This window comes from Mirounga leonina, unplaced genomic scaffold, assembly GCF_011800145.1.
Source record: "Mirounga leonina isolate KUSES-001 unplaced genomic scaffold, KU_Mleo_1.0 Mir_376, whole genome shotgun sequence".
In the NCBI taxonomy this organism is placed as follows: Eukaryota; Metazoa; Chordata; class Mammalia; order Carnivora; family Phocidae; genus Mirounga; species Mirounga leonina.
In genome coordinates this window covers 4398681-4422805 of record NW_023270718.1, presented here as the reverse complement: position 1 = coordinate 4422805, position 24125 = coordinate 4398681, and the positions used below count along the sequence as shown (strand labels likewise).

Sequence of the window (24125 nt, the reverse complement as noted above, 5' to 3'; positions counted from 1 at the left end):
GGATGTTTTTACGACCTGGGGTTAAGCAAAGATTTCTTAGCTATGATATCAAAATCTGACCCATTAAAGAACACATTGACAAGTTGAATTCCATCAAAATTAGATTTCTGCTTTGAGAAGACACTGGAGAGGTAAGTCACAGATGGAGAGAAAGTATTTGCAAAAGGCGAATCTGATAAAGGGTTTGTACTCAGGTTATATAAAGAATCTCGGGGTGCTTGGCTGACTCAGTTGGAAGAGCATCTGACTCTTTTTTTTTTTAAAGATTTTATTTATTTACTTGAGAGAGAGAATGAGACAGAGAGAGAGAGCACGAGATGGGGGAGGGTCAGAGGGAGAAGCAGGCTCCCCGCCGAGCAGGGAGCCCGATGTGGGACTCGATCCCGGGACTCCAGGATCATGACCTGAGCCGAAGGCAGTCGCTTAACCAACTGAGCCACCCAGGCGCCCGAGCATGACTCTTGATCTCAGAGTCATGAGTTCAAGCCCCACGCTGGGCGTGGAGCCTAATTAAAAAAAAAAAAAAAAAAAAGAACTCTCTCGAAACTCAATAATGAGAAAACAAATGGTTTTGATTACAAAATGGGGGAAAGACTTGAACAGACACTTTATCAAAGAAGATATGTGATTGGCCAATGAGCCAATGGAAAGATGCTCCACATCATTAGCCACCAGGGAAATGCAAATTAAAACCACAGTGAGATAGCAATACATACCTGTTAGAACGGCTTAAAAACCAATCAAACAAACAAAAAACCCTGACAATCCCAAGTGTTGGCAAGGAACACTCGGTTGGCAAGCTCACCGATGTTGCTGGTGAGAATGCAAAATGGTAAAGCCATTTTGGAAAAAGAGCTTGGCAATTTCTCATAAAGTTAAGCAAACCTACTTCCCGTAGACTCTGCAATCTCACTTCTGAGTATTTACCCAAGAAAAATGAAAACATATTTCCATGCATGGACTTGAATGCAAAGCCGCATAACAGTTGCATTCATAGCCATCCCAATCTGGACACAATCCAAACGTCCTTCAATAGATGAATGGATAAACCATGGTCCATCCATAGAAAAGAATACTCCCCGGCAGTAAAAAACAAAACAAAACAAAACAACAACAACAAAAAAAAACCACAACAGCTTGGGTGAATCTAAAGTATATTACACTGAATGAAAGAAGTCAGTCTCAGGGGCGCCTGGGTGGCTCAGTCCATTAAGCGTCTGCCTTTGGCTCAGGTCATGATCCCAGCATCCTGGGATCGAGCCCCGCAATGGGTTCCCTGCTCGCGTAGGAAGCCTGCTTCTCCCTCTCCCCGCCTCTCTCTCTCTGTCAAATAAATAAATAAAATCTTTAAAAAAAATAAGAAGTCAGTCTCAAAAGCTGCACATGGTATGGGTCCATCTATGTGACATTTTGGAAAAGGCAAAACTCTAGGGGCCGCAAACAACAATGGTTGTCAGGGGCTGGGGTGAGGGAGGAGATGGCCAGGAAAGTGTGTGAAGGTTTGGGGGCGATGGGGCTGTTCTGTATCTTGGCTGTGATGGTGGTTATAGGACTGTGTGTGTCTCTCAAAACTCAGAACTCTGAGGGAAATGAAAACATATGTCCACATACAGGATGCCCATGTTCCTAGAAGCATTACTCATGACAAAGAGTGCAGACAATCCAAGCATTTATCAACTGATGAATGAGTAAACAGAAAATAGAATGCATGCTATGGAATGGTATTCCACCATAAACGGGAATGAAGGAGCACTGAAGCGTGCTACCACATGGGTGAACCCCAAAAACGTTGTACTAAGTGAAAGAAGCCAGACACACAAAAGATCATGCACTGTAGGGTTCCATTTATATGAAATGTCCAGAACGGGCATATCCATAGAGCCAGAGAGCAGATCAATGATGGCCAAGGCTTAGGGTTGGGGATGTGGGGTTTGGGGAGGGATGGCTAATGGGTATGGGGTTTCTTGTTGGGAGGGTGAAAATGTTCCAGGATGGATTGTGGTGATGGTTGTACAAGTCTGTGAATACACTACTACCAGAGAATTGTACACTTTATTTATTTATTTATTTATTTTTAAAGATTTTATTTATTTATTTGACAGAGAGAGACACAGCGAGAGAGGGAACACAAGCAGGGGGAGTGGGAGAGGGAGAAGCAGGCTTCCCGCTGAGTCAGGAGCCCGATGTGGGGCTCGATCCCAGGACCCTGGGATGATGACCTGAGCCGAAGGCAGACGCTTAACGACTGAGCCACCCAGGCACCCCGAATCGTACACTTTAAAATGGGTAAATCGTATGGTGGGTGAATTATATCTCAAGAAATACCCCTCACAGAACTCTATGCTGAAGAAGGTGAATATCATATTTTGAAATGTTTCAAAAATGTTTTGAAAAAGAAATAAAGTAGTCAATCCCCATCATGTTAGAGACAGAAAAACTGAAGTCTGTCCCTTCTGTCGCTAAAAGCTCCCTGAGGGCCTTGGAGTAAAGTCACCGCAGAGCCTCACCTTGGCTCCATAGGGATGCTTCATCAGCCCATGTGCCCCAGTCTCATCCCTAGCCTCACTGACCTTCTCTTGTTCCCTCAATCTCATTAAGCCTCCCCCGACCCTAGGGTCGTTGCATGTGCTGTTCCTCTGTCTAGGACACACTTTCGCACTCAAACCCCTCTGCAGCTTCCAGGTCTGGACATGAACATCTTCTCCCCCACGAAGCCTGCCCTCATCCCCCAGACCATCTCTTTTGTTACCTACATTCAATGCTCTCTGCACCTTTCCTCGGGGGCACCCACCCCAACCCTAATTATATAGTAACATAAGTGATTGCATATTGAAATAAAGCCCGTGTCTCCCAACAAATTGACAACTGTCTTCCTTATTCACAGCTGTGTCTCCACACACGGCAGATGACCAATAAGCAGCTTTTCAGTGACAGAATGGAGGAAATTAAGAGCATCTCTTTGCCCCTCCCTCCCCGCCTCCTTCCTTTCACCAATATTTACTGAATACTTATTATGTGCCGGGCACTGTTTTAGACTCAAAGAACACAGCGGTGATCCAGACACACTAAACCAGCTGTCCTCAAAGAGCTCATGTTCCAGTGGGGAAACCAGAGAATAAACCAACAAACGAAAACACAATATAGCGGCTGGTGGTGACAGGTGCTCTGAAGGCAAGTAGAGGCCAGTTAAGGGGATGGAGAGGGACAGGGTGGGGAGGTCAGGGAAGGCTTCCCTGGGGACAGGAGAGCCCACCTTGCGGGGGGAGGAGGAAGGAGCGACACCTGGCGGAGGGACCGGCCAGTGCAAAAGCCAAGCTCACGCCCCACCCCCTACCCCCCACCCCCGGGCTCTTTCTGCAGCCCCACCCCCCCTACCCCGCCACCCACCCCGGCTCTTTCCGATTCCCCTTCCCCTCCGCGAGCCCTTCTCAGGCTCTGTGGCCACCACCCCAGCCGCCCCGCCCAGCAGGTACCTGACTTGGGGTAGGTGATGATGAAGATGTCGTCGTCCTGCACATCAGCGTTCTCTACCATGCGGATGCTCTCGGGTGAGTAGATGCCGACGGGGAAAGGGATGCCCTTGTACCTGAAGTATTCGCCTGACAACTTCTGGCTGTAGGAGTGTGACGGAGACACCATGAGGACCAGTGGGGGGGGGTGTGAGGACAGGAGTCACTCCTGGAGGGTTGGGGAGGGGGCAGAGGAATCTCAGGGCAGGAGGGAGGGTGAGCAAGAGGTAGGTGAGGGGCGCCCCACTCGCTGGTGGAACCCTGGCAACAAACTTTCCCTGAGGCCCATTTCTTCATCTGCAAGGTGGGAATGGTTTACCCAAACCCCACAACAATCCTATGAGGTCACGACGATTATTAGCCCCCTTTTATGAATGAAGAAAGCGAAGCACAGAGAGGTTGAGTGACTTTCCCAAAGCCACACAGATGGAGCACTTCCCATCTGTGAAGTGGGGCTGAGCGCTTTCCTCACATTGACTCTTTGCCCCAACCCTTGAGGAAGAGGCTAAGCCACCACCCCATTTTACCAACAAGGAAACCGAGGCCACAGAAGCTATGTGCCCTGCCCACTCCTTCCTGCAAGGCCACAGAATGGCAGAGCCCGCCTGTGAAACCCAGCCCAGGGTCACCATGAAGCTGAAACAGTTTTGTTGGCTTTTTTTTTTTTTTTAAGATTTTATTTTTAAGGGACGCCTGGGTGGCTGAGTCGGTTAAGTGTCTGCCTTCGGCTCAGGTCATGAGCCCGGGACCCTGGGATCGAGCCCCGCATCGGGCTCCCTGCTTGGTGGGGAGCCTGCTTCTTCCTCTCCTTCTGCCCGTGCTCATGCACACACACTCTCTCTCTCTGTCAAATAAATAAATAAAATCTTAAAAAAATTTTTTTTTTTATGTTTAAGTGTTCTACACCCAATGTGGGGCTCGAACTTACAACCCTGAGATCGAGAGTCGCCTGCTCTACCTGCTGAGCCAGCCAGGCGCCCGGAAGCTGAAATAGTCTCGAGGTTCAAGCCCCTCACTTGAGCTGCCTTTCCAAAACCCCCACGATGGGTCCACAAAGCCATACACGGAAGTAAAATTTTCCAAAGTGAGATGTTCTAAGAGCAATCCATTCAATCCGCTGTATCTTTCCATGACGGCCTCCCCCGGGATCTCCTGCCCCTGGCGCATGGGAGAGGGGTGGGTACTGGGGGGCCCTGGCTAAGGTGAAGTGGAGGTGGGGAGACATTTTCCTGAACTTCCCCCCCGGGGCATTTATGGGGTCCCCGGTCACGCCCGTCCATGCATGGCTGTGTTCCCGCTAGGTGGCTGGTGGCAGGAATTCGCAGGAGTGACATCACATGACTTGTCCTAGGGCACCTGACACAGAAAGTATGAGGTGGAGGAGGAGATGCAGGTCTGAAGTGTATGAAGCCAGAAGCTGGTCTGTGTCACTTTTCTGGAATGTGTGGAGGGTTTGTCAGCGTTCAAAATGAGGCAAGTTGCTATAATTCTCTTTTCATCCTAAATAAACATCCCCTCTCCCTACGGCCGGAGTCACACGCGTTGGCGCTTTTCCTTCAGGAGAACCCCCCTCACCATGGTACAAGCTTCCGGCCCCACAGAATCCGATCTGCCCATCCTGAGCCGCCACGCTGGGCTACTTTCCATTTGTGCCTCGTTATAGTACACTGAGGACAACCCACCGAACCGGGGGGCAAAGAAAGTATGTGTGTAAGTAGGTTATATCGTCTGTGGATTTCACTTCGGGATGGCGAAGAGGCTCTTACTAATATTCTGTTATATAAAGAGGGTTGGAGACCACACAGACGAAACTCAGAAACACAACGTTGAGTGAAGGACGGGCCGCAAGAGGGTCCGGACCCCATGATTTCAATTATGAGAAGTTCAAATACAGGAAATGTGCTAGAAGGTGCTAGAAGGTGCTAGAAGGCGGGATGGCAGTTATCGTTGAGGGTTTGGAGGACTGTGATGTGGGGGCTGGTATAGAAGCTAGAGAACTGTGTACCCTCCACCTGGGGTCGCTGGAGGGCTCTGGGGAGCCCAGGGGAGGCTCAGCCAGCCGGGGTCTCCCAGGGGCAGTGTCCCGAGGTGGACCAGGAAGGGGCTGTGGGAGAAACTGGCCAAGGCCCCTTTATCTCTGACTGGGGGTTGTTTCCGTGGTGATAGGGAGGGAGGGCTGGTCACCTCACAGGTTGTGGGGTTGCTTTGCAGGCCCCGAGTAACCACAGTGCTGCAGGCCTGGGGAAGAGCGCAGCCCTGGGGCTGCACATGGCTTTGGCACTTCTATTGGAGCTGAGGCCCAGTACTTCGTCGCTCTGTGCCTCAGTTTCTTCAACGGTAAAAGGGAGACAGGGGAGGGCGCCTGGGTGGCTCAGTTGGTTAAGCGACGGCCTTCGGCTCAGGTCATGATCCTGGAGTCCCGGGATCGAGTCCCGCATCGGGCTCCCTGCTCGGCGGGGGGCTGCTTCTCCCTCTGACCCTCTTCCCTCTCTTGCTATCTGTCTCTCATTCTCTCTCTCTCAAATAAATAAATAAAATCTTTAAAAAAATGATATTAAAAGGGAGACAAGGGAAGTAACAATGTCTTGATGAAGGGCATAAACTCTGAAGCCAGAATATGGGGGTTTGAATTCTGTGTCCCACCAGCTGTGTGGCGTCGGGCAAACCAATCGACCTCTCTGTGCCTCCTCAGTTTTTTATCCATAAAATGGGGGTAGTAAGAATCAGTACCTTGGGGCGCCTGGGTGGCTCAGTTGGTTAAGCGACTGCCTTCGGCTCAGGTCATGATCCTGGAGTCCCTGGATCGAGTCCCGCATCAGGCTCCCTGCTCGGCAGGGAGTCTGCTTCTCCCTCTGACCCTAACCCCTCTCATGTGCTCTCTCTCATTCTCTCTCTCTCAAATTAATAAATAAAATCTTAAAAAAAAAAAAAGAATTGGTACCTCCTAAGCTTGTGAGCACGTAAGAAGTACTTGAACTCACGACCCCGAGATCAAGAGTTACATGCTCCTAAATAAAAAAAATTCTTAAAAACAATTTTAAAAGGGCTCCGGGGTGGCTCAGTCGTTAAGCGTCTGCCTTCGGCTCAGGTCATGATCCCGGGGTCCTGGGATCGAGCCCCGCATCGGGCTCCCTGCTCGGTGGGGAACCTGCTTCTCTCCCTCTCCCACTCCCCCTGCTTGTGTTCCCTCTCTCGCTGTGTCTCTCAGTCAAATAAATAAATAAAAAAAATTCTTAAAGAGTCGCATGCTCCACCGACTGAGCCGGCCAGGCCCACCTGCCGTTATTGTTACGATACACAGCGACAGAGGCGAGACGGGCATTGTGTGCCCAGAGGAGGGGCTGCTTCGTTCCGCACGCGGTAAGCCCGTGGTAGTGACGTCACTGTTCGGTGATGACGTCAGCTCCCCACCAGGAGGAGGGTGGGCGTGGAATTAGTGATGTCACTGGTTGCCAGGCAGATGAGCTCAGGGAGTGGGCGCCTGGAGGCGGTCAGTTCCCATTAGACAGACTGGAGGCTAAGTGCCTGGGTCTTGGCGCTCTCCGCCGCTCTCCTCGACTCGCTGAGCCTCAGTTTCCTTATCTGTCCCATGAGGATAATGGTCATCTCTACCTCAGGGTTTTCATCCTACCTGAGGATTAAAAGGGATAATCTAGGGGCGCCTAAGCGTCTGCCTTCGGCTCAGGTCATGATCCCGGGGTCCTGGGATCGAGCCCCACATGGCCTGCTTCTCCCTCTGCTTGCCGCTCTCCCTGCTTGTGCTCTCTCCTCTGTCAAATAAATAAAATCTTTAAAAAAGAAAACTAAAAGGGATAATCTAGGTTAGGCGCCTGGCTCCTGGGAAACACCAGGGAAGCTGAAGCTCCCTTTGGTGGGCAGCGCTGTTTGGGTCTTTGATCTGACAGCCACTTGGAGAGATGTCCTCCCCAGTTGACAGGAAAGGAAAAGGGAGAGGCCAACAGGGAAAAGATCCTGTGCCCTTCAGGAGCCCCTGAAATATTCACTGATGGCGTGAATTAATAAATACGAGGGTGCGCCCCCCCCCCCCCCCCCCCCCCCCCAGCACTGACAGCCTCGACAGGGAGGGTCCACGCCCCACCACAGGGGGCCACGTCCTTGGTGCTCCACCTGTATCTGTCTGATCCAATACATGCGGGAGTGAACGGAGGCGGAGTGAACGGAGGCATTGACCAAGAAGCGAGTCAGGGAAAGTCAAAGAGCTTTTGTGAGGGGCGCCTGGGTGGCTCAGTTGGTGAAGCAACTGCCTTCGGCTCAGGTCATGATCCTGGAGTCCCGGGATCGAGTCCCACATCGGGCTCCCTGCTCGGCGGGGAGTCTGCTTCTCCCTCTGACCCTCCCCACTTTCATGTGCTCTCTCTCTCCTCTCATCCTCTCTCTCAAATAAATAAATAAAATCTTTAAAAAAAAAAAAAGAGCTTTTGTGATGTCCTTTCCCCTGCCTCAGCCTTCTCAGCGCCCCCAGCACTTCAGAATCCCCCGCCGAACCCTTAGAGATGCCCACAGCCGGGCCCCCTTGCAGGCCAGCAGTGTCCAGACCTTACCCCTGTGCCCTCAGAACCCAGAACAGCCAATTGCTCATTAAATAAATAATCGAGGGACGAATGCCGCCTTCCGCCATGTACTGATGCTACTGATGGGGCAGTGGAAGGAAGGGAGAGTGATTTGGCCAAGGCCACACGTGGCAGGGTCCAGGCAGAGCTGAGATTTGAACCTCAGCCCTGCAGGCAGTCCCCCCTTCCCCCACCCCATGCACTGAGCACTATTCCCACCTCCGGGCCTTTGAACGGGACCGGTCCACCCGCCAGGAATGCTGTGCCCGCCCTTGTCTGTGCTTGAGCGTGGAGGAGGCCGGGGAGCCCCCACCCCATTCCTGCTTGGCTGAATCTCACTGTGTGTCCTAAAACAGCTGCTGTGTGCCTTCACTTCCCAGCTTGTAAATTGAATCGGGCCCCAGGGTGACAAGCCCGTTCTGTTCCCACACCACATCCGGGGCCTGGCACGAAGCTATGATTGGAGCAGAGGGCGAAGGTAACAATGGAGCTGGGTCAGAGTCCGGCCGCAGGGGGAAGAGCAGACCGCGCTCGGGCCAACACGATGGGCAGTTGGCTGAGCACCCGCTTATTAGCCTCCTCAAAGGTGCCGGCCCAGTCTGCCCTGCTCGGGAGACCCCAGGACGTGAAGCTCTAAGAATGGCCCAACACATCGACCCTCTGGCCTCCCACCGCAGCCCTGGCCCTCTCTCTCTCTGTCCGCACTGCTCCCATCCAGCTCTGGTCTCCTCCTTGCCCCCTCGCCCTCCAGACAGCCCCCTCAGTCCCTTGGCCTCCAGTCCCTCCCACCTGCCCATCCTGCACATGGCCGCGGCCCCTCAGCCCGGAACTCAAGGCCCCCCATAACCTGGGCCTGCCCATTCCTCTGGCCTCCTCTGACCTGAAAGACCCTGTCTGACTTCCCTCTGGCCCCAGCAGGGGAGGAAGGGCAGGGGAGCCACCCCTAAGGAAAATCTATGTCAAGGACATACATGATCAGACTTCTCCCAGAACCCCATGAAGTGGGTGTGGAGAGCACTACTTCGTGCTGGAAGAAATGGAGGCCCAGAGAGGTTAATACATTTCCCTAAGGTCACACAGCAATCTTCCCAGGCGGTCTCGGTAAGTACCTGTCAACGTGCCTCCGCCCCTTCCTCTGCTGCTGGAGCGCAGTGTGTTGGTCACGTTCAGTGTTTTATCCCCAGGGCCTGGCACATGATAGGTGTGCAATAAACAAATCTGTTCCCAGTTCGGATCCCCTGGTGGTGGGGGCTCTATCACCATCTCCAGAGGCAGCCCAGTCCACAGTGGGGAAGGAAGATAGGCTGAGGTTGTGTAGACTTGGATTTGAACTCAGGCTCTGCTACCAACTAGCTCCGTGACCTTGAATACATGGCTTACCCTCTCTGGGCCTCAGGATGAGGAGGATAGGAAGCCTTCCCCCGAGGGAACTTGGTAAAGATTAAAAGCCACGCTGCCTCTGGACTTTAGTCGCCTCCTTACGGATCTCCCTGCTTCCACCCCTGCACCCCAGGGACAGTTTTCTCCACTGTTAGAAACTAAGTAGGCTCTTGTCTCTCGTCGGCTCCAAACCCACCCGTCTTGCTCAGAGAAAAAACAACGTCCTCACCATGAATAGGAGGCCCCACAAGAGCCGCCCTGACCCTTCTGCCTTAATTTTCACCCCCACCCCTCGCTTACTGATCTCCTTGCTGGTCCTCCGACCCTTCAGGCCGAGGCCTGCCTCAGGGCCTTTGCACTGACTGCTCTCTGTCTTCCATCCGGGCCTGTGATTAGCAGCCCCGCCTCCTGTCTTTGCTGTGACACACAGCACCTGCTGCACCTTGTCCGTGAGGCCTCACCCGCCATCCTGTTTACACTTGGGCCATACCCCAACCCCCACCCTGCTTTGTCTTCCCAACACGCTGGGCAGCTTCTGAGCCGCTCTCACGGTTTATGTAGCTCTTTGATTGTTTACTGCCTTCCTTCTCCACTTGCAGGTAAGCTCCGTGAGACCAGGGATTATCTTATTTATTTATTTATTTGTTTGTTTGTTTAGGGGGCCATCTTTTTTTTTTTAAGATTTTATTTATTTATTTGAGAGAGAGAGAATGAGAGACAGAGAGTATGAGAGGGAGGAGGGTCAGAGGGAGAAGCAGACTCCCTGCTGAGCAGGGAGCCGGATGCGGGACTCCAACCAGGGACTCCAGGATCATGACCTGAGCCAAAGGCAGTTGCTTAACCAACTGAGCCACCCAGGCGCCCTAGGGGGCCATCGTGATTGCCAATGTGTCCAATACACAGAGTAGCCCTTCGGTCAATGTTTGTTGAAGTCAAATTAATGCAGCGGAGCGCTGCCTGGCCCAGTACTCCCCACTACGTTATGTGCCTGGTTTCCTTCATTCCCTCCACCCCCCTAAGGGGCGGGTGGTATTACCATCCCTGCCTGACAAATGTGAGACGGAGGCACAGAGAGGCAGGGTCACCGGGCTGATGTCACACAGCCACAGAGGGCAGAACTGGGATTTGAACCCAAGCAGTGTGGCCCCACGGTTTGACCCTTAACCAGCCAGGGCCATGGGGTAGCGCCTCTGGGCCCCTGCATTTGGTGCTTCCCAGGTGTACTCCTTTCTGGGCAGGTGGTCCAGGAGACATAGGTTTGCCCTCGGGCAACTTGCGTAACCTCTCCCAGTCTGTCTCCACCCCCTCCCCTTGTTCACCGGAGTATTTAACTCTTAGGGGAATATTATTATCATATTGTATTACATTATATACTGCATATTCATACATCTCACTGAACTGTCTTTTTTTTTTTTTAAGATTTATTTATTTATTTGAGAGAGAGCAAGAGAGCAGGGGGAGAGGCAGAGGGAGAGGGAGAGAGAATCCCAATCAGACTCCGTGCTGAGCTCAGAGCCCCACGCGGGGCTCGATCTCACCACCTGGAGATCATGACCCAAGCTGAAACCAAGAGGGGGATGCCCCACCGACTCTGCCACCCAGGTGCCCCTGAACTATCTTATTATAAGCAGATACTATTTTTAAAAAATTTTTAGAAGAGATTTTATTTATTTATTTGACTGAGAGACACAGCGAGAGAGGGAACACAAGCAGGGGGAGTGGGAGAGGGAGAAGCAGGCTTCCCACGGAGCAGGGAGCCGGATGCGGGGCTCGATCCCAGGACCCCGGGATCATGACCTGAGCCCAAGGCAGATGCTTAACTGACTGAGCCACCCAGGCGCCCCTATAAGCAGATTTTAAACCAGAGTCTCTCCCCGCTCCTGGGTGTTCACCCAAGAGCAACGAATGCTTATGTTCACACAAACATCTGTACTCGATGTTTATAGCGACACTGTTCATAATTGCCCCAAACTGGGACCAACCCAGACGTCCTCCAACAGGTGAGCAGGTCACCAGCGGTCCACCCACACCACGGGATACTACTTGGCCATGACAAGAAACAGACTGCTGAGACCCACAACCACATGGATACCTCTCGAAGGCACGGCGCAGAGCGAAAGGAGCCAGACTCAGGAAGGCACATCTGTATAGTCCCATCCATAGGACGGCGGCCCCCATGGACGTCCACACCCCGATCCCCGGAGCTGTGACTATGGTACACTGCAGGGAAAAGGGGATCTTGCAGCTGCGATTCTGGTCAGGATTTCGAGACGGGGAGATTATCGGATGGCCCTAAATTTAATCATGAGGGTCCTTCTGAGAAGGAGAGGAGCTGTGATCACAGAGGTCAGAGAGCAGAGAGTTTGGAAGATGCGAGTGGGTGGCTGGCTTTGGAGACGGACAAAGGAGCCACGAGCCACGGAATGCAAGCGGCTTCTAGGAGCTTCTAGAAGCTGGAAAGGCACGGAAGGACCCGATTCTCCCGAGCGCTTCTGGGAGGAACGGGGCCCTGCTGCCATGCAGATCTGAGCCCGTTAACACCGATTTCGGACTTCTGAGCTCTGCAAGTGTGGGGACATGGATTTGTATGGCCTGAGGCCACTCTCTGTGTGTGTCATTTGCTGTAGCCACAACAGGGAACATGACAATTCGAAACGGCAAAGCTGTGTGGACAGAGACTAGATCCAGGGCAGTGGGGGTGGGGAGGGGGGCTGACCTCAAAGGGATGATGGGAACGGTTCTGATGGTGGTGATGGTTACACAAATCGTACATGTTCCTAAAATTCATAGAACTATACACTCCACCTTACACAGACACACAAATCAACTTTATGATTTTCTTTAAAAAGCCTCCTTCAGGGGCGCCTGGGTGGCTCAGTCGTTGGGCGTCTGCCTTCAGCTCAGGTCATGATCCCGGGGTCCTGGGATTGAGCCCCGCGTCGGGCTCCCTGCTCAGGGGGAAGCCTGCTTCTCCCTCTCCCACTCCCTCTGCTTGTGTTCCCTCTCTCACTGTCAAAAAATAGATGAAATCTTTAAAAAATAAAATAAAATAAAATAAAAAGCCTCCTTCATATAAATGCTTAATGTCCATTAGCCATTATTATAACAAAACATCCTGTTGGCCTATGTTACAGGCGTGCCTTGGATTTGCTGTGTGACCTGAGGCCACCCGCAAGCCCTCTCTGGTCTCATTTCAAGAATGAACAGTGGCAGTGGGAACGGGAACTTCTTTTCCGGGGACATTCCTGTCTGATGTCCAAGGAAAGCTCTCCACCCCTGGGAGCTTTAGGCCTTATTGCCTGAGATGGGGCAAATTGATTCATTCAGCCCACAAATATTTACTGAGCACCTGCTCTACTCTGGGGGACATACAAAAGCAAAGTGAAGTGACCAAAAAACCCTATTGCAGTTGGTGTTTGAATGGACAAAAATGAACCCAAAATGTTCTAATGTGTGTGTGCGCGTGTGTTTTTTAAAGATTTCATTTTTAAGTAACTCCTACACTCCGCGTGGGGCTCGAACTCACAACCCCGAGATCAAGAATTGCATGCTCCACCGACTGAGCCAGCTGGGCTCCCCTGAACCCCAAATGTTTTCAATGTGGTATGTCGGATGGTGACGGGGGAAGACAGAGCAGATGGGGGATAGGGAGCACCTGGGGAAGGTTGCAGGTTTAGATCAATGGAGCGGGAAGGAGTAACTGGGGGGACCGCGTGTGCAAAGGAGGTGACAGAATCCGCGGCTGGGATTCTGGGGTCTGCGTGGGGCTGGCGCTGCCCCCCCTTCCTGGGAGCGGCCCCACCCTTCAGGAATGCAATCGGGCTGCAGGATGTCTCTTAGCAGCCCAGCTGGCTGTCCTGCTCCTGCTGACTCATGGCAGGCGCCTGTGGTCAACCTGCCTTTCTCTGGGGAACACTGCCAAGACTCCCTGAGCCTGAGCCTGAGCCGGGTTCAGCGCGCCCCATTCCCAGAACGCACTGTGCAGCGCCTGGGCCAGCCACCATGCCTTTGTCTGGGTTGTTCTCCGTGGCAGGAGTACCTCTCCCTCACCTCCTGAAATTGCACTTGGAGTCCATCTGGACTACCAGCCTCATCTCCTCTGGGCACCTCCATCCCAGTGGAATGACTCACGCGTTGGCCGGAGTACAGAGAAACAGGCTCTTTTCACTTGCCTGCTCTTGGCAGGAGAGCAATTAGACTAACCTCTTGGGGAGATCACTTGGCAACATTTTAATGATGCAGACCACCGCAGCCAAAGCAGGAGACAACCCCCCGTGTATGTGCCTCCTTACTCATCTCTGCATCCTATTTGCTTCTTTTGAATCCCTTTCAACACCTAGTAACTAATCTCTTTGTCTAGTGACTTTTTTTTTTTAAAAGATTTTATTTATTTATTTGAGACAGAATGAGAGAGAGAGAGCACATGAGAGGGGGGAGGGTCAGAGGGAGAAGCAGGCTCCCTGTTGAGCAGAGAGCCCGATGCGGGACTCGATCCAGGGACTCCAGGATCATGACCTGAGCCGAAGGCAGTCGCTTAACCAACTGAGCCACCCAGGCGCCCCGTCTAGTGACTTTTTAAAATCAGTCGCCCCCGCTCGCAGGGGCGCTAGGAGGGAGCAGAGATTCTCCTAAAGTGTCCCACCTGCAAGAACCAGTGTCTGACATTGGACACTACTCCATCATATCTGCAAATGAACGTGACCCCCAGAAATTTATGGAATAGATCGGTGGCCTTGAGGGGGTGTCCAGTGAAATATACACCAGGATGTTTATTGCAAGATCATTTATAAGCAAAACTTGAAACAACACAGGACTGGATGAATACATCAGGGCCCCACAAATATTGGAATCCAGCCATTCCAACGGAGGTGTTTATTTGTTGAGAGGGATGGGGGTCACGTGTATATTTCTCAAAACCCAGCGCACTTCAGATTTGTGCCCTACACTGTATGTATACATCCTCTATTAAAAGAAAATCCTGTCAGCAAATATGGGAATGTTTACGATGAAATATTCTGATGTCTGCAGCTTACTTCGGAAACATACCACAAATAAAAATGGATGGACAGGGGCGCCTGGGTGGCTCAGGTGGTTAAGCGACTGCCTTCGGCTCAGGACATGATCCTGGAGTCCCGGGATCGAGTCCCACATCGGGCTCCCTGCTCGGCAGGGAGTCTGCTTCTCCCTCTGACCCTCCTCCCTCTCATGCTCTCTGTCTCTCATTCTCTCTGTCTCAAATAAATAAAATCTTAAAAAAAAAAAATTTAAAAAAAAATAAAAAAATGGATGGACAGATAGAAGGAGGCTCAGATACATGATAAGACACATATAATAAACTTTTAGGGGTCGTCGGTATAGAGATGTTCGCGGATAATCCTTCCAAGGTTTTTTATATGTTTGGACATTTTCACACTGAAAGATTGGAGGGATAAGCAGGTGGCATTTTTTTGGCAAGATGTCCCAGGTATTACAAATGGCTAAAGAAGGTATAAAGCAGTATCTTGATTCTGTTTTCAAAAGAAATAAGTAAGATGAGATACACGCATGAAGATTCATTTCTGGCAGGTAGGCATTAAAAGTGGTTACTCCAGGGATGGCTCTGGGGTAGTCGTGAGACTAGAATTTTCCATTTCATGACTTCCCTACGTCTTGAATTCTGAACCGTAAGCATCGTGCCAGTGACTGACCTTGGCGGGTGGGACCAGAGACGTCTAGGGGTATGTGGGAGCCACAGATGGAAGAGCCCGGGACCCCCCAAACATGTGGCCACGTGGCCCAAAACACTTGCGGCTGGGATGTGAGCCCTCGATGAATTTCTACCACGTTGAGCACCGCAAGTGGAAGCTAAGTCCACCAGGCTTCCTTAGTACGGCGCATGCAGGCGCATGCGTCTTTTTCTTTCTCTTTAGAAAATCTCATTAGGAAAATAAATTCTTGGAACCTATCTGTATATCTTTTGATCATCTGAGTTTATTAATAAGTTAATGGTCTCTCCCAACAATGCCATTGCCAGCCTCAGGGAATCCCAGTACTACCAGTTTGGTGAGTAACCTAACTGCTTATAGAAGCACATACAGATATTCACAGTGTGACTGCTCTGATTTCTCCCCGGCTTCCCCCTCCTCCCCCTCCTCCACCCCCTCCTCCTCCCCCTCCTCCTCCCCCTCCTCCTCTCCCCTCCTCCTCTCCCCCCTCCTCTTCCCCTCCTCCTCCCCCTCTGCCTCCTCCCCTTCCCCCTTTTCCTCCCTTCCTTCTAAAAAATATTGATTTCATACCTTACACCTTACTCTGCACCTTGGTTATTTTTTAGGTCGATCTACAGCTGTCTCGTCCTGTTCAAAAATAGCTGCAAGATACCCCACTTCCATCCTTTTAAAATCTAGTTTCCCTTTGAAGAAATGTATTAGTCTTAAGTGAATTTTGACAAACGCATATCCTCCTGCCATGCCAACTCCTAGCAAGATGCAGAAGAGCCCAGCATCCCAGAAAGTTTCCTGGTGGCTCCTCCAAATCTGTCCCCGCCCCTGCCCGAGAGGTGACCTCTGTCCCGAGTTTTCCTCAGAAATGGAGTTGTCTGGTCTTGGGTGTTCTAGAACTTTCATCTTATAGAATGTGCTCCAGTGTCTGGTTTCTTTCGCTCAGCGTAACGTTCCTGACATTCATGGATGTCTGTGTGTATATTAGAGGTTTTTTTCTTTTCTGTGGCTGAGTCGAATTCCACTGTATGAATAAATCACAGGGTGCGTATCCATTTCCCTGTTCTTGGCTGTTTCCAGATCAGGCTCTTATGCCTGTAGGGGCTGCACCCATCCTGGTCTTTGGGTCTCGACTTGGGCAAATGACGGGGAATTGGAATTGCTCAGGCATAGGGTGGGGGTCATATCATTTGCATTACAGCAGCTACGCATTTGAAGTTCTGATGGTGTAAAATTCCCTCCCCGGTTTCCTTTCCCCTCCCTGGGCACTTCTTGCACATTTCAAATCCACCCAAACTTTTAAATAACTTAAAAAAATTTTTTTGAGATGTATCACTTTGATATATCACTTCCCTAAGGCTAATAGTCATGGAGAAAAATCTAGCTAAAGAAATTAATCACTCTCTTCAAATTCTCAGAGTCCTTTGTACTGCTGCCTGGGTTTTGTCCCTCAAAGACCAGCAGATTCATTGTGCCCCCATCGGCTCACACGGCCCCCACCTCTCTGAGGCCCCCACCTCTCTGAGGCCCCCACCTCTCTGAGGCCCCCACGCCAGCATGGCCAGTGTTGTTCTGTTCCCACCACCAAGTTCTTCTTGTTCCCTACATACTCTATGGTCCACCACTCCTCGCATCTCTGTGTGTGCCCTGCCTTTAGCCTGAGGCTCTTTGTGACTTTTCTTTCTTTCCTTTCTCTCTAACGCTTCCCGCCCCCCCCTTCCAACATGCATTTATTAAGCTCCTACTATGTACCTCTCCTGGCCCTTGGGTCACTCACAGCCTGGAGCCATGCCGGCCAACAGAACTTTCCGGAATGATGGAAACAGTCCGTTCTGCACCTCCTGGGATGGCAGCTGCTGGCCCCGTGTGGGCCACTGAGCCCTTGAAAGGTGGCCATAGCAACAGGGGGCCCTTTAAATTGTATTTACTTATTATTGATTTCAGCTGCCACCCTGACACTCAATTCCAATGATCAGAAAGCTTTTTAGGCAGGTTGGGAACAACTCAGGCCTGAGGAGGGCCTTTCTCCAGCTGTGAGACCTAGAGGCAGGTCAAGTCTTCCTGATGGAAGACTAGTGTCATTGGAGCAAAAGGCCACTTGGTCCCAAAGGCTTCGTGCACAGAGCATGTAAAATATTTCATTGATAATTTTTTCTATCGGTTCCGTGTTCAAACGGTAGCGTTTCAGATATATCAGGTTAGACAAAATACAGAATTAAAATGATTTTGCCTGTGTCTTTTGCCGCTTTTTTCTCTCTCTCTCTCTCTCTTTTTTTAACGTGGCCGGGAGGAAATGTTTACCTCGGGGACTCACGCTGTGCATCTATGGGACCGCGTCGGTCTGGAGGGTGGACAGACCACAGACTTACTGGTCCACTTGTGGAGGTGATGTCTGCAGAGGGACAGCTCTCCCCTGCAGTCTGAGGTCTCCTGTCTGAGCTCTTTCTCTAGGGGGTTCAGAGCGAGGCCCTGGGAGCGCATCTCTGATGTACAAGTCCTCTCTGGGCCTCAGTGTGCCCATCTGGAAAATGGGAATCCCAACCTCAGCGGCCTCACAGGGCTGTTTCGAGGATCCAAGGATCTTAATCCACACAAAGCCCTCAAGGAGCCTGGCGCATGCTGAATGCTCAAGAAGGTTCTAATTATCACCATTCTTCTCCCTGGCCCCACCCTTCCTGGCACCTGAGTTCCTGGCTCAGGAGGAGGGTCACGGGATTTGGAGAAGGAGGAAGAAAAAAACAAACCCTGACTCAGCAGAGAGCGCTGGGTCTGGCCTATCCCAGGGCATCACCCACTGCACCCATTTCACAGACGTACAGCTCCAAGTGCCCCTGTCTGCCCCGCGGGTCCCCACCAGCGAGCGACGTGGCCAGTTGCCTGCTTGCGACCTTTGTGACTCGCATTCTTGCCTACAGTGGCAAAGTCCTGGGGTGCGGGGCCTGGTCCCGACCTCTCTCTTGGGGCCTCTGATCCAGGCCTCCCCAGCAACACCAGCATCTTCCTCCTTGCCCTGGCATTCGATGCCACCAGAGAGTCTGCCGGGGTGCCACTCTCCCTCCCATAGACCCCCACCCCCAGCAAACTGAGCTGCTCAGTCCTTTCCAAGCGGCTCCTGGATGTTCCCATTCTCCAGCCCTGAAAGAGCACTTGGGAATGGAGACACATCCTGCCCTTTGCTCTCCAAGCCTGGGTCATCATCGGGGAGCCGGGTGGCTGTGAGTATCTCCCAAGGCACCTTATTTACTAGCGGCAGCCCAGAGTCCCTGCCCCTCTCTGCCTGCACAAATTCCACCCAGGCGGCGAGGTCCAATGTCCTATTATTTGTTTATTGCTTAGAACCTTTTTATTAGCGGCCCCCTTCTCCTTGGGAAAAAGGCAGCTCTGTGACTGGCAGGGCGCTGGCCAATAAAATCTTTGAATGGCTCAGCCCTCCCCAAGGAAGGAGGGGGCCCGGATTTTAAAACCAGGGCTGGAGACCTCAGCCATAAACCGGCGGAGATCAGAAAGGGCCTTGCAGCAGGCTCTCCAAGATCAGAGGGAGGAAGGGAGGGGTGGCAACCGCAGGTCCAAATACCTGCTTGGCTTCCTCCGGCCTCGACTCTTTCCAGAAGGGGCTGGTGGTGGTGCAGCCCAGCGTGTGGACACTCCGGAAACGAGCCAGAGCACGGACCACCCACCACGCCTCCCATCCGGGCTGGGGCTACCTCCCCTTGCTCATCCCCAGACTCCTTTCCTGCCCACCCATGCCAGCCAGGGTGCGAGAGTCAGGCAGCCTCGGTTCAGATCCTGGCGACATCCCACTTGGCAGCTGTGTGACCTCGGGCAACTCACTCAACCTCTCTGGGCCTCAGTTGTCTCAATCATAAACGGGATGACAATAGCTGACCATTTGTGTGCCGGTTAATCTCAGACAGTTGCTGGGAAGCGGCACCTAAGAAAGGACCAGAGGGATTCATGTCTCCCGGGCCTGTGTCCCCATTGGCTCCACCACAGTACGCTGAACACAACAGTCCGGGTCCCGCCTGCCCCCTGCTCTTAACGTTTTCCTTTTCAAATTTTGATTTTGCCCTTAATATCCCCCTTTTGTACATCGGTACCTACACCACAGCATGGAACACCACAGGACTTATAAAACGTGATGGATCGCAAACCCCGCGAACGAGAACGTTCTGAGCCCTGTGTCTCGCTGGTGTCTCTGGGCTCCTCCTCCCCGCAACTACTATATCCGTGAAATCCTCGTGTCACAGAGTTTTGTCGCACGTGACTGTATTCCCAAAGTAATATATGAGCTTTTCTGGATTTCGGGGGGGGGGCCGTAAAAAAATGGAATCAGGTGGCAGATGGTGTCCTGCAAATTCTCTTGCCAGACATTAAGAGGCATCCTGTGGCTGTGCGTAATAATTGTCCCCATGGGAATTTTCCACTGCCCGCTGGTCCCCTCTGATCCACAGCTTGCCCCTCCTCTCCCTGCCTGCCCTGCCCCTTGCTCACCTGCCTTGCAGCCCTGACTCATCCTGCAAGCTTGCCTAATCTCCATTCATTCCTTGCCATCATTCTCTGAGACTCACTAGGGCCCCGGAGGTGGCCCAGGTCTGGCCCTACCTGTGAACAGTGCACAGTGTGGTGCGTAGGATGAGTATGAAGCTGGGAGTGGGGTCAGGGACCCACCTGTGGCAGCCAAGAATCTGACATGGTGTGAGAAGGGTGTTTGCTAGACAAGGCAGAGAGAGGTCATCCCAGGCAAAGGAATGTTCGGATGCAAGGCCCAAAGGTGTGGGATCCAGGCCGGAGTGGGTGTGGAGGCAAGCAGGTGGGGCCCAGGCATTGAGGAAGGTGGGGACTGTGGGAACAGAGAGGAGCTCCCACAGAAGAAGCAGGGTGAGCGGCGGGACCTCAGCCCCACTCCCCTGTTTTAAACCAGAGCAGCTCCGTCTTGAACTCTATGATGTATTTCTGCTCCAGAAGAAAATTCCTCTGGGACAAAGAAATCTGTGTCTTAAAAGGTTTTAGAAACCATCAATCACTATGAGTGCTAGTGAGCCACAGAAGGAACATGGCCAGGGGTAGATTTGGAGGTTAGAAAAGACTTCCCTGGGAATCCCCACAGAGGAACTGAATATGCAAAGGCACTGGGGCAGAGAACAGTGAGGTGTGGCCAAGAAATCTCAAGTACTGGGAGAGATGGAATACACGGGCAGGAGGCCAGACCACCAGGGCCTGGAAGGCCTTGGGACTGGGGGGAAGAGAGGGACAGCTCTGGGAAGGACTGGAGGCAGGGAGGCTGGGGTGAGGCTGGGGGAAGGGTGCGACAGGAGGCCTGGGGGGACAGGCAGGGGGAGGCATGGGCTGGAGAGTCCTGGCACAGGACAGTGGGGCTGGACACTGACAAGCTTACAGGAGGGAGAGGAAGGGAGAGGCAATGCCTGGGGGTGACCCGGGGACCCATGAGGCCATCCTGGAGATGGCAACCGGGGAGGAGGGATGATTCTGGGGAGCCGCTGAGCTCCCACTCCCCTGGGGATGGTGCGTGCCTGAGCCGCCTGGGAGGGGCCCAGACGGAATGGTAAGGGTCCTCGTGAGGGACATCCTCCTGGGCCCAGGGGTTCCAGAAGCTCATGGAGAAGAAAGTTTGAGGTGCCCTTAGGACTCCTTAGGGACCCACAGACATTCAGGTCCAGAGGTGTCTTACAGGTGACCGGTTATTTACCTCCATTTTTTCAGATGGAGAAACTGAGGCTCAAGAGGGCACCTGACTGGATCAAGGTCACACACTGAGCAAGGGCTGGGGATTTGCTGGCCCACTGGATGTGGGGGAGCAGACAGGAAGGAGGCTCCCAGCTGCCCTGGTGGGGGGATGAGGTCCCCCCAGAGGTGGAAGCCCAGGAGGGAAGCCCGTTGATCTCTGGAGGCAGAAATTGCAGAACCCAGGGGCCAGGAGAGCAGGAGACAAGAATGCTGAGTGGAGGATGCTGGGGCCTCCCTCAAGCAGGCCTGGGACAGGCTGGTGAGCACTCTCAGCCCGAGAGACCCAGGGCCGCTGGGAGGCTTGTCCACATCACACAGCCATCAGAATTCAACTCTCTGTGCCCTGGCTCCGGGCTGAGGGAGGGGAGGGCAGGGGAGGGACCGACTACAGCCTGGGGTGGCTGGAGGGGCCCAGAGGGCAGCGGAGACACTCGCCTGGCAGAGTGGAAGATAGTGGGGGTGGCAGATCATCTAAGCAGCTGGCTGTGTGATCTTGGGCGGGCCGCCTGCCCTCTCTGAGCCTCCACTTACTCATGTGGAAATGGAGCTACGGGGAGGGGGTATCGCCAAGGCTGTTGAGGACAGGAGGGACCACAGACCCTGGGGTCAGACCCATCGGGTTCAGCTCTGTCCCGGGCTGTGTGACCATGGCCATGGCACTTTCGCTCTCAGCCTCAGTTTCCCCATCCGGAAAGCGGGTATGATAAAAGCGCCCGACTCATCCCCAGGAGCAAAGAGGTCATGCTCAGGAGGTGGGGAGTGCCGTGCCCTGACCTCTCCTATGAGGGCTGCCGAGTCCAGGGCCCAACCTCCTGTCCTCGGAGCCCCCGGGGACACAGCCTCTGGCTCGGGGACCCAGCTGCATCCCCACCCCTGCCCACCTCTGTGCTCCCATCCTCCCCCGAGCAGAGCAGGTGCCATATTCCGAGCCCCCATGAGGGAAAGCACCCCCATCCGAAGGGCCTCTGGGGTGTCCAGGAGGAAAACGGGGCAGCAGGCCCTTACGTTTCCTGAGCAGTTACTGTGAGCCCGACTCCCACTCTCATGCAGCCCTGTGTCAGGAAGACACCTTTGGAAGACAGAGAAACTGAGGCCCCGCAATGGTCGGGGACACCTCGGGCATCCCAGCGGTTAACTCAGCACAGCCCCGTCCCCCACTCCCTTCCAGAAGCCAGCTGGGTCCTGGCCAGGTCTGAGGCAGCAGGAGGCTGCAGCAGAGGCCCCTGGCTCTTCCCCAGGCCCCCTCCTCCAGGGTAGGGGGTCGGCGGGGCAGGGGCGGAGATCTCCTGGCTCCTGCCCAGGCCCGGGCCTCACCTGAGTTCCGAGATGTTGTTTTCATGCGTGTCCCACAGCGCAGGGATCCGGGGCTCGGCGGGCCCGTCCATGGCGGGCCGGTGAGGGAAGGGAGGGGAGGACGCGCAGGGAGCAGGCGGCTCGGGGGCCAAGTATGTGCGGCAGGGGCATCTGCCACCCGAGGAGCCTGCCAGGTGCCTCCCTCCACGCCCAAGGGGAGGGGCAGCACCCAGCCGGTTCTCCCAGCTGCTACCCACGCCTCCAACCGCGGGGAGAGGTTGGGAGGGAGCCACCCTTCTCCGAGGGTGGGGAGGGGAGGAGAGCTGATGGACACGTCTCAGGAATCTCCCCAGTGGCCGGGGGCAGAGTCCGGGAGGGCCACTCCAATTCCAATTCCATACTGGAACCTTCTTGGCTAGTGGTTCCAGGCAAACCTACCCAGAGTCTCAGTTTGCAAATGTGCCAAAAAGCTAATCTGATCTCAGAGGGTTCATTCATTCACCCATTCACTTATTCATTCAAGAAATATTTATTGAGTGCCTCGGGTCTATGAGGCACTGCTCTAAGGGCTGGGGCACTGTTAGAACCACTTGCTCTGCTCGGGGGAGGATGGGAGCACAGAGGTGGGCAGGGGCGGGGATGCAGCTGGGTCCCCGAGCCAGAGGCTGTGTCCCCGGGGGCTCCGAGGACAGGAGGTTGGGCCCCGGACTCGGCAGCCCTCATAGGAGAGGTCAGGGCACGGCGCTCCCCACCTCCTGAGCGTGACCTCTTTGTTCCTGGGGATGAGTCGGGCGCTTTTATCATACCCGCTTTCCGGATGGGGAAACTGAGGCTGAGAGCGAAAGTGCCATGGCCATGGTCACGCAGCCCGGGACAGAGCTGAACCCGATGGGTCTGACCCCAGGGTCTGTGGTCCCTCCTGTCCTCAACAGCCTTGGCGATACCCCCTCCCCGTAGCTCCATTTCCACATGAGCAAGTGGAGGCTCAGAGAGGGCAGGCGGCCCGCCCAGGATCACACAGCCAGCTGCTTAGATGATCTGCCACCCCCAGTATCTTCCACTCTGCCAGGCGAGTGTCTCCGCTGCCCTCTGGGCCCCTCCAGCCACCCCAGGCTGTAGTCAGTCCCTCCCCTGCCCTCCCCTCCCTCAGCCCGGAGCCAGGGCACAGAGAGTTGAATTCTGATGGCTGTGTGATGTGGACAAGCCTCCCAGCGGCCCTGGGTCTCTCGGGCTGAGAGTGCTCACCAGCCTGTCCCAGGCCTGCTTGAGGAAGGCCCCAGCATCCTCCACTCAGCATTCTTTTTTTTTTTTTTAAGATTTTATTTATTTATTTATTTGACAGAGAGAGACACAGCAAGAGAGGGAACACAAGCAGGGGGAGCGGGAGAGGGAGAAGCAGGCTTCCCGCTGAGCAGGGAGCCTGATATGGGGCTCGATCCCAGGACCCTGGGATCATGACCTGAGCTGAAGGCAGATGCCTAACGACTGAGCCAGGCGCCCCTCCGCTCAATATTCTTGTCTCCTGCTCTCCTGGCCCCTGGTTTCTGCAATTTCTGCCTCCAGAGATCAACGGGCTTCCCTCCTGGGCTTCCACCTCTGGGGGAACCTCACCCCCCACCAGGGCAGCTGGGAGCCTCCCTCCTGTCTGCTCCCCCACATCCAGGGGGCCAGCAAATCCCCAGCCCTTGCTCAGTGTGTGACCTTGATCCAGTCAGGTGCCCTCTTGAGCCTCAGTTTCTCTATCTGAAAAATGGGGGTAAATAACCGCTCACCTGTAAGACACCTCTGGACCTGAATGTCTGTGGGTCCCTAAGGAGTCCTAAGGGCACCTCAAACTTTCTTCTCCATGAGCTTCTGGAACCCCTGGGCCCAGGAGGATGTCCCTCACGAGGACCCTTACCATTCCGTCTGGGCCCCTCCCAGGCGGCTCA

The 24125-nt window shown here is 53.6% G+C and overlaps 1 protein-coding gene across 1 annotated transcript in view; it reads right to left on the bottom strand.

The window, feature by feature from the left end:
• SULT2B1 (sulfotransferase family 2B member 1) overlaps nucleotides 1–22550 on the bottom strand; it is a 33908-nt gene extending 11358 nt beyond the window's left edge. The window contains exons 1-2 of the mRNA XM_034986909.1: nucleotides 22216–22550; nucleotides 3474–3613 (exon numbers count right to left, since the gene is read on the bottom strand). Coding sequence (XP_034842800.1) covers nucleotides 3474–3613; nucleotides 22216–22286 — 211 coding nt within the window. The 5' untranslated portion in view covers nucleotides 22287–22550. The remainder of the gene's footprint in view (nucleotides 1–3473; nucleotides 3614–22215) is intronic.
• Nucleotides 22551–24125: the final 1575 nt, after the last annotated feature.